This window comes from Rhagoletis pomonella, unplaced genomic scaffold, assembly GCF_013731165.1.
Source record: "Rhagoletis pomonella isolate Grant_MI unplaced genomic scaffold, Rhpom_1.0 Rhpom_scaffold_00007, whole genome shotgun sequence".
NCBI classification, from domain to species: Eukaryota; Metazoa; Arthropoda; class Insecta; order Diptera; family Tephritidae; genus Rhagoletis; species Rhagoletis pomonella.
Genome location: NW_023458561.1, coordinates 41,470,510 through 41,487,308, shown reverse-complemented (window position 1 = coordinate 41,487,308; position 16,799 = coordinate 41,470,510). Strand labels below are relative to the sequence as shown.

Below are 16,799 nucleotides of genomic sequence, written 5' to 3'. Positions count from 1 at the left end.
GATCACTTTTTTTCTATGGCTAAACTTTTCGAGATATTTACCTTTACTCAACTTTAAAAAATAGTGGTTTCACTTAATCACGTATATTATACGAACCAATTGAATAATGGTAACACGAGATACGGGAAATGAAAGCAAATTAAATTCTCCATAAACTGCGTGTATATCACTTTTCGATAGCCCTGATAGTTTCTGAGAAATTAATTAATCATTTCTGACACCTCTGGTTTTCGATGCAAACACTCTACCTACTCTGGTGTACGTGGCGTATGAGTAACACTCTTTTCTGCTCATATTTCACACAAAAAATCCTTGCGCATTTTCAGTTGACCAATCATTAAAATCGTGTTAAAGTTTGAATTTTTTACATTTTTCCATCAAAAAAAACAAAAAATCTGGAATGACTAATTAATTTTCTCAGAAACTATCAGGGCTATCGAAAAGTCATCTACATACGATTTATGGATAATTTTATTTTCTATCATTTGCCGTACCTGGTATTACATACGATTATTTAATTGGGTCGTAAAATATACCTGATTAATTGGAACCACTCTTTTTTTAAGCTGAATAACGGTAAAAAATTAACTCGATTTTCGGAATCAGCGAGCGATTTTACATACAAATTGGATGGTGGCATCTGGAGAACAAAATCAAACTTGAAAATTTGTGATCCAGTGATATTAGATTACTTATTTTCGATTCTACAAAATTTCCAGTTTTCTTTCTAGCTATATTCTTGTTCGGCGTTAGTGATAGTTCAACTGTTACTCGGGGTTAAAGTCGTCTTCGTTTTTTTTTTTTTGTTACCACGGGCATTAAAAGGATCATTCTTGGTAAAGCGCTGCATGTTTTTGTAACTTTTTCGCAAACGTAATCAGGCTGTTCTTTGAAACATATCCAAATGCTTGATAATGGCTTTTGTGTTAACCAGAACTCTTTTAACATTAAAGGACATATATTCGCAAACCTTTATGCCTGTAACAACCACAGCTTCGGTCTTGCTTTCAGCTGTGTATAATCAACAACTCCACAGACCGCCTGTAGTACTTATGTACATGCATTTGGTGTACAACTTAAAAACTTTAAGTCAAATAAAAGGATGAAAAGTCAAAAAAGATAGCAACCGAATATTCCTGCGGCAACAGCACAAAGGTTAACAAGCGCAAAACAGCGCCAGTGAAACGCAGCCATTCAGCGAGGAAGCAAATAGGTAGGATAACAATAAGCCAACTCACATAAAAACAAACAACGGTAAAAGCATAAAACGCAAAGGAAAATAAGAAAAGTTGAGACAAACGAACAACAAGGGGTTAGAGATATTCACACACACACACTTACATACATCAAGGCATACGTACATATATGTATGTAGGTGAGCACATATACCCACACAAGCGGACAAGTGACGCAAAATTTGACGCAAAATGTAAATCTGCTTGTTAAAGTACACATTCACAAAAAAAATATGTATGGATGAGTATGTATATACATATGTATGTTTATAAGAGTATGTCGACTGTTGTCACTCGACCGCTAAGTGGTGCATTCGTTCGCAATTTTCACAAATTGCCTGCGAGGTAAGGCGAAAGCCCCCCAAAACGCGGACGATCCACAGACATACTATATCTACATGTACCTATATATGTACTTGTGCATGTCTGAATTTGCGGTGTCATTGTTACATGAGTGCGTTCAATTCAACACATTCATTCCACTCGACGCCATGATTGCTAGCGACCACTTTGAAAATGTATCCAATTTTCTGTGAATGCGATACGCACGCAGCGGGTTCCAATCTTTTGTTTCTTTGTCCGTTAGACTGTGCAGTTGTGGTTGTTGCTCTTATTGGAATGCTCGCAGACGATTATTGCCATCTCTATATTGTGATTGCTATCATTGTTGTTGTTGCTGGTTTTACTGTGAATCGTTGGAACGGTATGTGTGAAAGAAATTTTATTGGTGTCATCGTTTTGCTGCGTGACATGGCGTATACGTAACAAATTGAATGAAGTATTCGTTAAAATTTCTTCGTACATATTTCATTTATCAGGCGTTGCCGAAAACTTTAATGCTTCTGATTGAGATCATAAATCATTTAAAAACGTAGAAGCAGCAAAATACAAAAGAAATTGTGCAGAAAAAATTGGAAAAAGTGCGAAATTAGCAGCGGAAAAATAGTCGTCGCAACAGCAGCGGCGGGCATTGGCAGTCATACAAATATGACAAAATTTAAAGGTGAGATTGTGCTAATATGTATGTATTGAAACAACGCTATGAATCCTCATGAAGGTAGTCCATACTACATACTTAGCAAAAGACAAGGCTTATTGTATTTTAGTTCTTTAAGCGGTAAGTCCGCTAATTAATAAAAATTTTAAATAAAACACTAATGCGCGAATTCCCGATTTAGTATCACGTGTCGGCCGTCAATGACGAAAAATCGAGAACATGTGTATGTATATTAGGGCGGGTCAGTATTTTTCCTATATCTTTCCTAGCAGATTCTGATTCTATAAGAAAAAGTTCACTAGATCACAGCTCTAAAGTCAATTTCGAAGCAAATGTGCAGAATAATATTTATCAAATTGTTCCGAAAGTTTTTTTAATAAGTTGAATAAAAACTTGCGTTTGACGTTTTTTTATGGTAGTACGAAAAATTTATATTTGATATTTATTTTTTACAGGGCTCTACAAAGCAAATTATATGTACAGTATCGGTCAAATCAACAGCACCCCCATTTCAAAGGTATACTGTTTTTCACTAATGTTTCTTTATTTGTTTTTTTTTTAATTTTCGATGTTGATTTCATAACAAAATTGATAAAAATACAAGTTTATAGCTTTATAGAAAACTAAAAAAAAAACTCAACAAATGTTTCAACTTTTTTCTCAGAAGTGTTATGTATTTACATATCAGACCTTTTTTGTTTTCAGAAACTCTATTTAACTATTTAAAAGCTACTCAGAACAGTTTTAATTTAATTTTTTTTTTCAATAATTAAAATTTTTTCGACTTTTTTGGAAAAAAATCCTTTTTTCGCTGTAATTTTGCAGAACTTTTTTCCAATTCAGGAACTCTAGAACTATCGGAAAGCTACTCAAAACAGTTTTAATTTTTATTCGATAGTTTAACTTTTTTGGAAAAAAAAATATTTTTGCGTAATTTTGAAGAACTGTGGTTTGCTTTCCAAGAGATCTAGAACAATTGAAAAGCTATTCAGAACAGTTTTTTAATTTAGCTTTTTCGTTTTTTTTTTTAATTTTCTTCCGCGTAATTTTGCAAAACTTTCTTTTTCATTTTTAAAGTCTATTGAACTACTGAAAAGCTACTCAGAACAGTTTTAATTTTTATGTTTTTCTTTTTTGAAATAACCAGCTTTTTCGACTTTTTGGAAAAATGTGTTGGCCAATTTTGCAGAACTTTCTTTTTAATTTACAGGAACTCCAGAACTATTGAACAACTACTCAGACCTGTTTTTTTTTGTCCTCTTGCGTCATATTGTTTGCCAACTTCACAGACATTGCCTGTCAATATCAATATTTCCAGTGATAGAATCCAGGTTGCCACTTACATCTTTTTTTGTGTACCAAAAGGTGTACCAAAATTAAAAAAAAAAAATACAACCAAGTATTCGCTTTGTGATGCTAATAGTTTTCCAAGAAGAAAAACGTGGTTGTGACTTTTAACATTAAATTTTCGCTGCAAACAACAATAGACATCAAAAAAGCACGCCAATAATGTGTAAAATTACCTAAAACTTTAAGCTATTATTTTAATCCTTATTGCTCAACATTTTGTTTACGCATCCTGATTTCTGTAGCTGGAAGCTACAAAAGAAATTTTTAAGTTAGTTAGTCGGCGAGCTGTCCTTAGGCAAGTAAACTTTTCTAAAACCATCAGCACTACACTAATCCCAAACACAAAACGGCAGACAACCCTTTGCCGCCTACATTATCAACAAAATACCGTATTTTGCGTTCAAAAATGCGGCATTTCGGTCCAATATTCACCATGCAGAGGCGAGATATTATTATCTTAGAACAGCATTTGGGTGCGGCAACCGCAAATGCATGCACGCATTCACACGCACAGGCCGAAAATCCTTAATGGCTGAGCAACGCAATTTCATTACTGGCCGATGACAATTCCCACATTTTTCGCCTTAATCGCATCGTTTTTGTTTGCCATAATTTTTTTCCGGTTAATTCCGGTTTGAGCCTCAAAATAGGAAAGAATGCTGAGCTGAAAAATGGTAAACTAAAATTAGCATGATAGAGAGGGTGCCGCCGACAAGGCGAAGTAAAATAATCAATAGAAGAGAAGGAATGAAAAATATAACCAAAAGTGTACAAATGCCAAAAGAAAAGTTTAGCAAAAATGCAAACAAGAAATTAAAACTAAGAGTAAAATGTAGGTATGAATAAAATTTGGCAAAAATTGCAGAAAATATAAATTGAGTATTACCTTGACCAATTCTAAAAAAAAAAAAAAAAAATCATGCAAAACAAATAAATCATGGTTTAATTTCCTTGCCTTTTTGCATTTACCTTGGGGCTCATAAACGCCAACAATAGCAACAACAGCAAAGTACATAATTTATGCCAGCTGGCATCATGAAAATCTCCATCTCGTCATCGCCGCCATATTTATGGATTGTCTGTGACACTGACAAATAAGCCTCATTCGCGGCCACAGGCACAATAAAATATCGGCCGTACCACCAAGCCCCCCCTCCCCTTTACAACTGACTCTCATTCACTTTCAATTAAGTAAGTCATACTTTACTGGTGCGCTTTAGATTAGATAAGTTGTGGGTGGCAGAACTTTCGAATGACTGAGTCTATTCAATTTCCTTTATTTACAGATGCACACGACTACATTTACATTGGGGACGGCGGCGGCGGCAGCAGCAGGAGAAGCAATATCAGCAGAAGCGACAAGAGTGGTAGCAGCTCGTACGTCATCGCCTCCTCCCACATTAACGCTCCAACGCGGCGTAGCACCAAAAGCAACCGAAACAATAGCAATACGGAGAGCCGCGCACACAGACGCTCACCGACCAGGAGGCCAACTCTTTCACAAACGATGCTTCCCTATAACTTCCAGCAGCACCAGTTCGTTGAGCACTATAATCAAAGCAGCAGCCTGCACAGAATGGCTGCAAATGCACCCAACACCACCAGCATCACTGCCACTGCCACGACCACAGAAGCGACGACGACGACAGCCGACATAGCGGGACTCAGCCACAAACATGGTTCCCATTCCAGTCACAGCTCCATCAGCTATAGCACCTACAATGCTGTGGGGAGCGATAGCATAGACGATAGTCGAGGGCAATCGCCACGTGCACAACGTCACTTCCATCATCAGCCGCTGCACACCATGCTCGCTGCTTCTTCCTACGCTGTGCCGACGCTTAACACCGCCCTCACCACAACTGCCACCACAGTGCTGACTGCTGCCAAAGCGGCTGCCACAGCGACAGCGACAACGGCAGCGGAGAATTTGTATAGCGGCGTCGCCGTTGGCCTCGGTGCGATGCTAATCAACGACACACTGCTGCTGGAGGCGGACACCAGTGGGAATGGTACGAGTTTGCTCTTCGACAGCGACGACAACGGAAGTGACCTTATCTTGAATGGCAGCGTTGGTAATACGACCAGCGGCAATGCGACCGCAAGCGATGAGGATTTTGGTGAATTGCTGCGGATGGCAACCACATCGGTTGTGCTGGGCCTGGTGATACTCATCACAATAATTGGTGAGTACCGAGAATTGTTGGAAACTAGAAATTAGAAAATAGAAATTTGTGCATTCATCAAGTATTTAGTAATTACATTGAAGCGATGCTAAGCGACTTGTTTGCGCTTCATATTGGCATTCGCTTTTGAAGTGAAATTTAATTAATTGCTTTTTCACTTTTGATTAAGTCATTGCCGTTGCATTCTCGACGACAGCAGCAGTGAACTTAAGCTGAATTACACAGAAACAAAGCGCGCAAATATTCATATCTCCCTCATCCACCGCCAGCAGCCGCTATACTTATGCATGAATTTGTTAGTGACATTTGTTCCAGTGGCTCCTTTCAATTTTTGTTTGCCTTGTTTTTATTGTTGTGCGTAAATTAAGTCGGCATAAGCCAACGTCAGCGGCAGCACTTCACCTTTGAACTTTGGGTTATTGTGGGGGCGCGATTGTTGCGCAAACAATATAATTGCATTTAGGACAACAGGCAGAGCAATTTTAGTATGCAAAATTTATGCAACCTTTGACTGGTAGCGAGAGAGCGAAAGCAAGCACGAGTAGCCATGGTGAGTGGCAGTTTTTTGTGCGAAAAAATATTTTTAAGAGTAATGGAATGGGTGGAAGTGGAGCACAAGTTCACTCTTTTTCACCTAAGCGAAAGCCTTTAGTTTAAATTGGTTTCTACTTTAACAATCAATTCTTTTGATTCTTTTAATGTTTTGGTGGTACTCAGTCTTCTATGGAAATAATAGGGCAATTCTCGCTATGATATTATAGTCGAAAGTCTTTTGTAAGACAATTCGTAAAAGGCAATAGAGTTTGAAATATTTTTTTTTTTGTTCTGGCATGAAAGTTTTACAAAAATAGCTTCTTTGCCAACTTTTATACCGAAAAGCTCTATCGACAGAAAGCACTTGTATGTCATTTTGCTGGCGCTGCTTCAATATTGGTCGAGTGGCCAAACCACTGGCGTTCTATTCGAGAGACCAGATGTCGAGGCCTTGGGCAGCGGAGTATCTTTTTTTTCAATTTTTCTATAATTTGTTTGATTATAATCATTTAAAAATAAAATATAAGTACAGATATATTTTATTTTGAGAAAAAAATTTTTATGGCTTTAAAAAGAATAATTATTATACCTTTCATGAGCATGAAATGGTACTATAACTTTGGTCCGATGTTTGTAAGTACCAGAATAAGAAGAGATAGACCCATCAAAATGTATACTTAAATGATCAGAACATCGAGCTGAGTCGATTTAGCCATGTCCGTCCGTCTGTCTGTCTGTCTGTCTGTCTGTCCGTCCGTCTGTTTGTATGCAATATAGTCTCTCAGTTTTCGAGATATCCGGATGAAATTCGGTAGGTGGGTGTATTTTTATAATGTATTAATCATTTGTCGGAACCGGAATAATCGCACCACTATAAGTTATAGCTCCCATACAACTGATTGTTCAAATATGAGATTTTTCGTTATAACTTCTACATTTATGCAGCTAAGAACATGATATTTTGCAATACTTCCACCCATTATCAATAGAAAACTTAGAGTCAAAATTACAAAGATCGGGACACTATAACCTATAGCTCCCATACAACTGATTGTTCAGATATAAGAAGATACTTCCACCCATGATCAACAAAATACTTACAGTGAAAATGGCGAAGATCGGGTCGCTATAACCTATAGCCTTTATACAAATGATTGTTCAGATATGATATTCCTTGCTATAACTTCTCCATTTATGCAGCTAGAAACATGAAATTTCGCACTATTTTCACCCATTATCAACAGAAAGTTTGCAGTAAAATTAACAAAGATCGGGTCACTATAACATATTTATTGCCTCCATACAACTGATTGTTCAGATATAGGGCTTTACTGTAAAACTCCTTTATTTGGACAGCTAAAGTCGATAAATTTCGTAAGCTATTCTATAAAGAATAATACAAAGTCTACTGAGAAAATCGGTTTACATACCGATCGCACAGCAGTGAAAATCACTTAGATTGGTGCTATATAAGGTATATCTTCCATACCTCTGATTGTTTAAATATGATATTTTATATATGTATGTATCTCCTCTATCTACGTATCCTGTGAATATATACATTTTTTCAAATGCAGTAATCTGCTAAAGTAAAATTTTCAGATGTTCATGATCTTACTTGTTTTTGTTTTTGTTTCAGTCTTCTTTTTATAAAATTGCAGTGGTTGATTTGATTCTCGGGATTGAAAGTTTACATCTAGCAATTTTATTCTCCAATAGCAAGATTTAACAACGAGTCCAGAAATATAACAACTGTTTTCGAAATTTGCCAAAAATCTCCCTAATATGAATGTTCATAAATTCTGGTCATAAATTAAATTTTACTTTTGTCTCATTCTTAAAAAAAAAACGTCAAAAAATACCAAGTAGTGGCGTCAATGTGGTCATTTTAGATTGTTAGAGAATTGAATGAGCTTTAAGATTGTCTCCACGAAGAAAATTTGTGGACAATCTAGTAGATGCACCAAACAGTTAAAGTTGAAAATATGTTGAGCTTATTCTGCTGTTTGGCAGTGTTTTTATTTAAATAATTTTCTTAAAATTCAGTTTTTTCAAACAATCCTTAAAGTACCAGCACCCTGCGTTTATAAATGCCCATATTATGCAACATAAAAACTATACCAGCATGTTCAAGAAATATATCGTAAGAGCCATTTTACCTATAGACAATAGGTTATGCAAAAAATAAATTGTCCTATTAGAAAGCTAGCATTAAATAATGTTGTTGTCCATTTACATCCAATTTAAGGGAAAATTTAAAAAAAAAAGCTCTCCTGTAAAATTTACCTTTTGTGGCTTACGATAAAATGGCAATCAGGGGTGGATATTTATCGCTTAATTCTGTGTTTTATTGATTGCAAATAATTGCAAAGAAATTTTATTACTATTTTTATCAAGTAAAATCTTCCAACGCATTCTCTGCGAATATTTATAAAATAAAAAGTGCTACGATTCCCACATGAGTGGAACTGATTTCACTGTCACATATGAAAAATATGAATTTAAAAGCAAACAAGCGTGTGACTGCTGTAGGCGAGTAGGTAGAGATGTCGGCTATAAATTTTGTGTGTCGCAGGTTCGAATGCCGGCACATGCAGTTTTTAATGATAGAAACAAATTTTTTAATATGCAAAATTTATATTTTTCATACGAAATTTCAATTTGTAAACGCTTGTCAATAGTATTTTCAATCGTGATAATCTATCAAGAAAAGAGCTTTTGATTCCTGTGCTAGAATTCCAATTCTTGATAAATAATAAAAAATTTACAAACTATACAAAAAGGGTTTTTATCATGATGCTGACCTTTGACTTTAATTTATTTTTCTAAAAATCTATTTTTCCTTCCATTTCACAACTTCTCCTTTGAAAGTACCCTTTTGTACGTGGTCAAACTTTAATGCATTTCATATATTACACTAGGATGTACATTAGGGTGGTCCAAAAATACACGTGGGGAAAAGTAAAGTCGGAATTTTTATGCTCTCACCCCCTAGGATTGTTCTATATCGAAAAAAAGTATAATATGTATCTGAGCGACCTCTAAATATTTTTTGATTTCAAAATAAAAAAATAGGGGTATACTTTTTTTCGATATAGAACAATCCTAGGGGTTGAGAGCATTACAATTCCGAGTTTACTGTTTTGAACCACCCTAATGTACATACATGTGAATGTAGATACAAATTCTGAAGAAATAACAAGAAATGCAAACAAGTTGGAAAGCTCATATTTGTATTTTACCTTTTCGAAGCGAGTGCATCCACTACTCTTATCAATGTAGTAAAAACAAAAATAAAATTAAGATTGTTCAAAGCTTAGGGCGTTCTATGGGTTAGCCTTAATGGAGGTGGCATCCCCAGTTTGGACATAAAATGTATGTTCCACTGAGTAAGAAAAAAATCTCGACCACTCATCTATGTCACTGAAGTAAAATCTCTATTTCACTCAAAAATCACATTCGAGCCCCCGCGCCCCAAAGAAATTCCCAATGTAGAAACTGCCAACAGTATGGTCACACGAAAGCATCCTGCCAGAGAAAACCTGTGTGCATTAAATGCGCAGGGAGACATATACCTACATATGTATCTGCAGAATTCTAACGAAAAACGCGGTCAGATGACGTCAAATGCGCTCATTGTGACGGTTACCACCCAGCAAACTACAAAGGTTCTTCGGTTTATAAGAACATGGAAAAAATTAAATACCCAGCTTTAAGGAAAAAAAAACACCAACGAACACTAGCGCCCAAGAAAATGAAGTGCAATAAAGACCAGTTCCTGGTGTCTCACAATCAAATCCGAATCAAATGCTTTCTTACTTTCCAGGTGTCAAACTTCCCCCATAAACTATAAGCAAAACTGTAACGAAATCCCAAAACACGAACGGGATGCAGGAAATGATAGGCCTGCTAAAGCAAGTCATGCAACAAATCACAACAGTGAAGAATCTCCTCGTTACCCTTACGAGCAAAAATTACTCGTCTTCGGTCCCCTAAAAATAGTAATATGGAGCGCAAGTTGGCTGCCAAAGCATACTCATATAAATTCGTACCGCACAGAAGCTATATTCAGGCCACCAGTGCTATCGTTGAAGCTATAAAGGGCCCGTTAACAATATCCACAATTCATATCCCCCCAGACATTCAATCAACAAATAAGAATATGAAAAGTTCTTTAAAACTTTCGGCAGTAGATTGCTAGCTGGCGGATATTATAAAGATCTCGTCTAATCACACCTAAGTGGCGGCAGTTGTACGCTGCAATAACGAACCTTAACCTGCCCCCCCCCCCCCCCTCTTCCTCAGGTGCACCTGCATACTGGCCACCGGACCAAAAGAGAACCCCCGACCTAATCGACTTTTGCGTGGCCAAAGTTATAGCATCTAGTGTAGTATCATGCACGAATTATCTTCTGGGAGGGATCCTGTTTTGGTTGAACTCAATAGAAACTTTACTGAATCACCCCAAAATGTATAGGCTATACAATCTGAAAACCGACTGGAATTCATTTCGACGAGTGGTAACTTCTAATATAAGTTTAAAACTTGCTCTAAAATCTGAAGCAGATATCGCTATGGCCATTGCGAACTTCAACTTCTGCCTGCAATTCAACTGCTCTTACTAAAAAGAGAGAAAGTACAACAATCTCTTCACAAGCTAAGACATAGCTGCAAGAAAAACGGTTAGCTAGAAGAAGGTGGCAACAACCCAGATACTCCACGGACAAAAAGCGATTAAATGCACTCATAATAGAACTCAAAGATATTAAAAAAAAGCTAAACGAAATGCTCAAATACACAATTACCTTCACAATATTGATGCAACTGCAGCAACTGATTACCCTCGCTCTGGAAGCCAGCAAGCAAGTAAAAAGTCAAATTCTGTCTCAATCTGCATTAACTACTCCAGGCGTGCATTACTTTTCTCCTACTTCTTTAATGCAGGTGAAAATGATTCTCAAACCCGGAAAAAATACTGAGAAAGTTGAATTGTGCCGACCTATTAATTTACTACCAATCACTTCACAATCATGGAAGTGCTTTTTCTAAAAAGGCTATCTCCAATTATAGAAGAACAAAATTTCATACCGCACCATCAATTTGGTTTAAGGAAAAGCGACAGCACTGTCGAGCAAGTACACTGGCTTGTTGAGAAAATATGCTCAGCATTTGAGAAAACCAAATACTGCGCAGCTGCCTTTCTAGATTCTCACAATGGCTTACTCTATAATACAAAAAACCACACTCCCTATAAACTACTATATATTTCTGCAGTCATACCTGAAGAATCGCTATTTTCATGTTAAACAGGGTACGGAACATTCTGAACTTTATGACAGTATCACATGGCAGCGTCGTGGGTCCCATACTATACCTACTCTATACATACGGCCTACCCGCATTAGAAGAAGCCACCATTGATACCTTTGCTGATAATACTGTTATCTTAGCAGTTGACGACTCTCCCCAGTTGGCTTCCCAAAAACTCTAAAAAGGCCTAAATAAAATCACTCAGTGACTAAAAAACTGGCGAATCAAGACTAACGAAACGAAATCAGTTCAAGTAACATTTACTCTCTCCGATTGCATTTCGATCGAAGACTTACATGGAAGACGCATATATTTACAAAACACAAGGCACTCGGACTAAAACTCAGAAACTTATATTGGCTCATAAATCGACACTTTCAATTATCACTATAAAAGAAACTACTACTCTACTCAACAACAATAAAACCGATTTGGACTTACGGTATCCAGCTGTGAGGAACAGCTCCAAATTTCAATATTGAAATACTACAAATATTCCATACAAAAACTCTGAAGATGAAGAGATTGTCAGCTCACCGTGTAATGTCGCAAATACCCAACTCCACCGAGATCTGAAGATTCTCACCGTTCCAGAAGAAATTAAAAAACAATCTACATCATACAACTTGAGACCCAACCCACTCATAACAGAGTTAACATCCCACTCAATATTTTTACCCGACTTAAGAGAAAATCAACAACAGGTCTACTGCATCAATAATGTAGCTGATTATGAACAAGAAGTGGGCGCGTTCCACCAATGCCTTTAGAAAATTAGGAGTTAAGATAAATCAACTGCTAAATGTAAAAAATACAGATTGCAATAAATAGTGGATATTCAAAAAAAAAAAAGAAAATGCTGACATTGCCAGGGAATACATATTTGCTATTGAAGCATTATTAATTTAAGTTTTGGGTCGGAATATATCTATCTATATAACAACCAACCTATACGTGAAAGAATGTTTAAAGGAAGAAACCAATTTAATCGAATTGTTCAAGGGTAACCTCGAAATGTAACAACCTCTAATTTATGTTTGCATGAACCAAGTGCTCAATTAGTATTTTTTTACATTCTGTAAATAGTTCTGTTTAAAAAAATATACAAAGATATATACATACATATGTGTGCATTTCATTTTTATTTTTTTATTTTTTTTTGTTGATTTTCATATCACCAATTCCATCAACAAATTACTTTCCTGTCATAAAAATACACAGCACTCAATTGCACAAATAAATTCTGTGTCTCTCATTTGTTTCTATGAGACGCGTGGCACTCAAATCGCCAATCTTCAATGGCCTTGGGCAATACTTGCTTTTCCATTTTACTCATTTTCTTCGCACAAACAAAGCACATCGATTTATTTCATGTTTGTCTAACAAATATTTATTCTACGCATTTTATTTTTGTCTGTTTTTTTTTTCGTGCGTTTTTATACTTCAGCCATATCACATTTCAACTTTGCTTTATGATCCTTTGTGATGTGGTCGCGCGGCGCATATTTGACGCCTTCATGGCCGCCATGCCGCATGCCACTTGTTGCTGGAGGCTCTTCAAACGAGCCCGATTTCGTAGGCATATAAATTGCAAGTAAACATGCATATGTATATGTATGTACATTAGGGTGGTTCAATTAAGTAAAGTCGGAATTTGAGTGCTCTCACATTGATACATGGAAAACTTTGAGCGCTTTGAGCGACCTCTAAATATATTTTATATTTTCAAAATAAAAAGGGGTATATTTTTTTGGTATAGAACATTCCTAAAGGGCGAGAGCACAAAAATTCCGACTTTACTTTTTCACATGCATTTTTTGGACCACCCTAATGTACAAAAATCTATGTATGTATGTATGTATGTACATGCTATTAGTATATTTAGATTTTCGATATAAATCAGACTTAATAAAGCCATTCAAGTGTAAAATGGAGAGCAATGCGAACTAAAGTGAATTAAGTGGCTACATAGAATGCGCGGGATACATTTGCAGGGCCGCCGTTTAAAATTAGAAATGAATGCTAATTGGAAAATAGAAATAAGAACAAAACACTTTTACGGCCAAATCACTTTTTTAGGGCCTTTAGGGGCAATGAAATTTTTTAGAGCATTAAAAAAGAAGCATTAACGTTAACGGTAATACAATTTATCGCTATGTTTGTAAATCACTTATCAAGAATCTCAAGTGGGAAACCTGCGTAAGTGGCAGTCATGGAATGGAAATAGCATCTAAAGGCCCGCAGCTTCACTCTTAGTGTGCGCTAGCTTCGATCAACCACGATTTCGCTGTCCAACCCGGCGAAGCACGGTGACAAATTGAAATTCATATCTTGTGATGTCACCTCGTTGCGTCTCTAAACAAATAATCTAGCTGATTTAATCAATAGTTTACATTGCATCCTGAGGTGAATACTGCCAATCACTTAGTGGCAAGAATGCCTTCTGATCTCGCCTAAACTTCACTGTATGTGCCCTGATGCTAACATAATTTTGCGATTAGCAAACCAAACTATATTTTATCATATAGAGAAAACTCCTTTTAAAAATTTAGTTTTTGTCCTGTCTTTGTCTACAGCCAGTCAAAATACACACGCACGCACATATAGCACACTTAGCACACATAACCTCACGATACTACTGGCTGCAGGACACTGGTTACGCAAAGGGGCTTATCAAAGATTGCAACCAGGGATGCCAACTTTTTTTTAGGCTAATTACCCCAAATTGCTGAAAACAAAATCCCCTATTTTCAATGGTATTCCCCAAAAATAACTTTTACTAGTTATTTAATGCACTTCATTCTCTTTTTATTAAAAAAACACAGCAAATATATTTAATTATAATGGGATATGTAATAAGGACAGTATTTTTTAATTATATATAAACAAATACTTCTCAGTATATTCCGTGTTTTTTGGGTATAAATGGATTATTCCTTAGAATCATATACTTCTTTAGGAAATTTTGTAATTGTCTTCAAGTCGCACTAAAATCAAGAGAGATTTTATTTTTAAATAATTGTTTTTTGAGTTAAATTGCCTCCAAAGTATCTGTGCCAAGACTATTTCTGTTTTCAGTCTTTTAAAATTCATTTTGAAAAAATTTTATTAGACTGCTCAAAACCTTGCCAAACGTTGGCTTGCCGCCGGAAACGGAGTAAGAAATGATAGTGTCAAATGTAAACTTCAAATGAAAAAAGTCGCTATACAGGGTTGCAATTTTTACACAGTTCCATTTTCTACACAGTTCCATAAAGTAATTGCGTTATGTTTTAAATCCGAAAAACCGTAGTGGGAGATTGTTATTACAAGTTTTAATCTTATAAAAAAATCTTGTGTATATTAAATTCCCCTGAAATTTAAGGCCATCCCCCGATTGCCCCGAGAAATTCAAAACCAAATCCTCCAAAATCGGGAAATTCTCCCCGGGTTGGCATCACTGATTGCAACAAAGAAGTAGCTTCTATTAATTATGTGACTACGTATGTATATATATACATGGACCTTAGTAGATACATATAAAAGATAATTGTTGCCATGGTCAATTGAATCGCTTGATTATGACCACAAAAGTTGAGCAGCAGCTGTTGTCCAAGACTTCAATAGTCAGTTTTATGGCTTCATTGCAGACAAAGTAAAATACGTGCATACATACATATGTACATATCGTCGTCTGCAAAAGCGCATAACTGACATTTTTTGCCAAAAATTGGATTTGCTCACCGATGATCTTGGCTCAATCCTTGTCCATTCGTCCTGAAATATACTAGCGATTGTTTTATAAAAGAGAGAACCATTTTGAAATATGAGTGTTTTTGCTCTCTACAAAATAATTTACGCAGGCTCACATACGCGGTTTTGCATTATCTTGATAAGCGGTTTTGTACTTTAGACGACGATATGTATGCGTGCGTACAATGGAGAATATTTGAAGCCTTTCGACAGAAAGTCTAAATTCTTTTAGAAGCCACTAAGTAAACAAATGAGATTAACTTCTCATTTCAGCAGATCATCAGACGAATAGATACGAAGAAATCAGTAGAATTATCTACTTCAAGTCAATGAGTTAATTAGAAACGAGTGAAAAATTACAAAAACTCAGTTCTTATATAGAATGCGCTTGTATACGAAAATCTCAGTATGTGAATTTATTTTAAAAACGAAGTGATTTCATAAACAAATCAACATTGAAAAGTCAATATGCCAATTTCATCATTAGCCAGTCTTTTGAGGATTTGTGTGTGAAATCCTCTAAATGTTTTTTTTTTTTGTGGATCACATTATCATCGCTTTTCAAGGTCCAGCAATTGTCTATGACTTGGTGAAATCGGTCGCCATGTTCTTCGCCAGTGTTTTTTTTTTTTACTAAGTTTTTTTTTTTAATTTTTCACCGCTTTCTACTCAATGCATCGAAATGAAGTAGAATCTATTAGACGGATTGGATTTTCTAGGACGAGGTCGGTCCCGTTTTTGAGATAAAAGACGACCAAATTTTTTTGAGCTGTGCAATAGTCGCCGAACCTCAACTATTATGTGTTGAGAGCTCTTCGAAGCAGATCATTTGCTTATGATATTTAGGTATAGAGTGAAATGCAATGACTGATGCGAGATTTTCAACTGAATTGGTGTTGATAAAATTTTGTGATTTCACATTTTATATCGTTGCAATTGCAGTTCGCATTAACGCCTACATACCGCAAATATGTCTGTTATTGTTGCACATCGGCCACATGAGTTTGGATATACGGCAGCCTGCCTTTGATTTCACTATTTACGATTCCAATTGGGGATGATATCCGATTCTCGATTAATCAGTTTCGACCTTGTTGTGGAAGGTGCCAAGGTCTAAATAGCCGCCCGGCGCTGCAAGAAAATTGCTACACGTGTGATGTAAACCACCACGTTCTATAGGACGGCAGCCTCCAGATACTTCTGTCTGGAAAGCGCTTGCAAAATTGGATTGCAAAGATGGATTGTTATTCTTAATCCCGGGGATTATCCAACTATTCGTTCTTTTTTGGAGTCATCGGTGTACAGGCAGATATATCAAGTTCATCGTCCCAGTCCACTCCCAATGGGAGGGACTACAAAGAAAAGTATCTGACATTCAACTTCAGGTCCTATATAGTCGGTAGCAAATTGAGAAAATATTTACTCTAATGGCTAAATAACTAATAATGTTTAGGA

The 16,799-nt window shown here is 36.2% G+C and overlaps 1 protein-coding gene across 1 annotated transcript in view; it reads left to right on the top strand.

The window, feature by feature from the left end:
* Positions 1 to 2,066: 2,066 nt before the first annotated feature.
* The window catches only part of LOC118742854 (5-hydroxytryptamine receptor 2A), a 170,961-nt gene continuing 156,228 nt past the window's right edge, over positions 2,067 to 16,799 (top strand). Inside the window, exons 1-2 of the mRNA XM_036475255.1 lie at positions 2,067 to 2,238; positions 4,869 to 5,768. Coding sequence (XP_036331148.1) covers positions 2,223 to 2,238; positions 4,869 to 5,768 — 916 coding nt within the window. The 5' untranslated portion in view covers positions 2,067 to 2,222. The remainder of the gene's footprint in view (positions 2,239 to 4,868; positions 5,769 to 16,799) is intronic.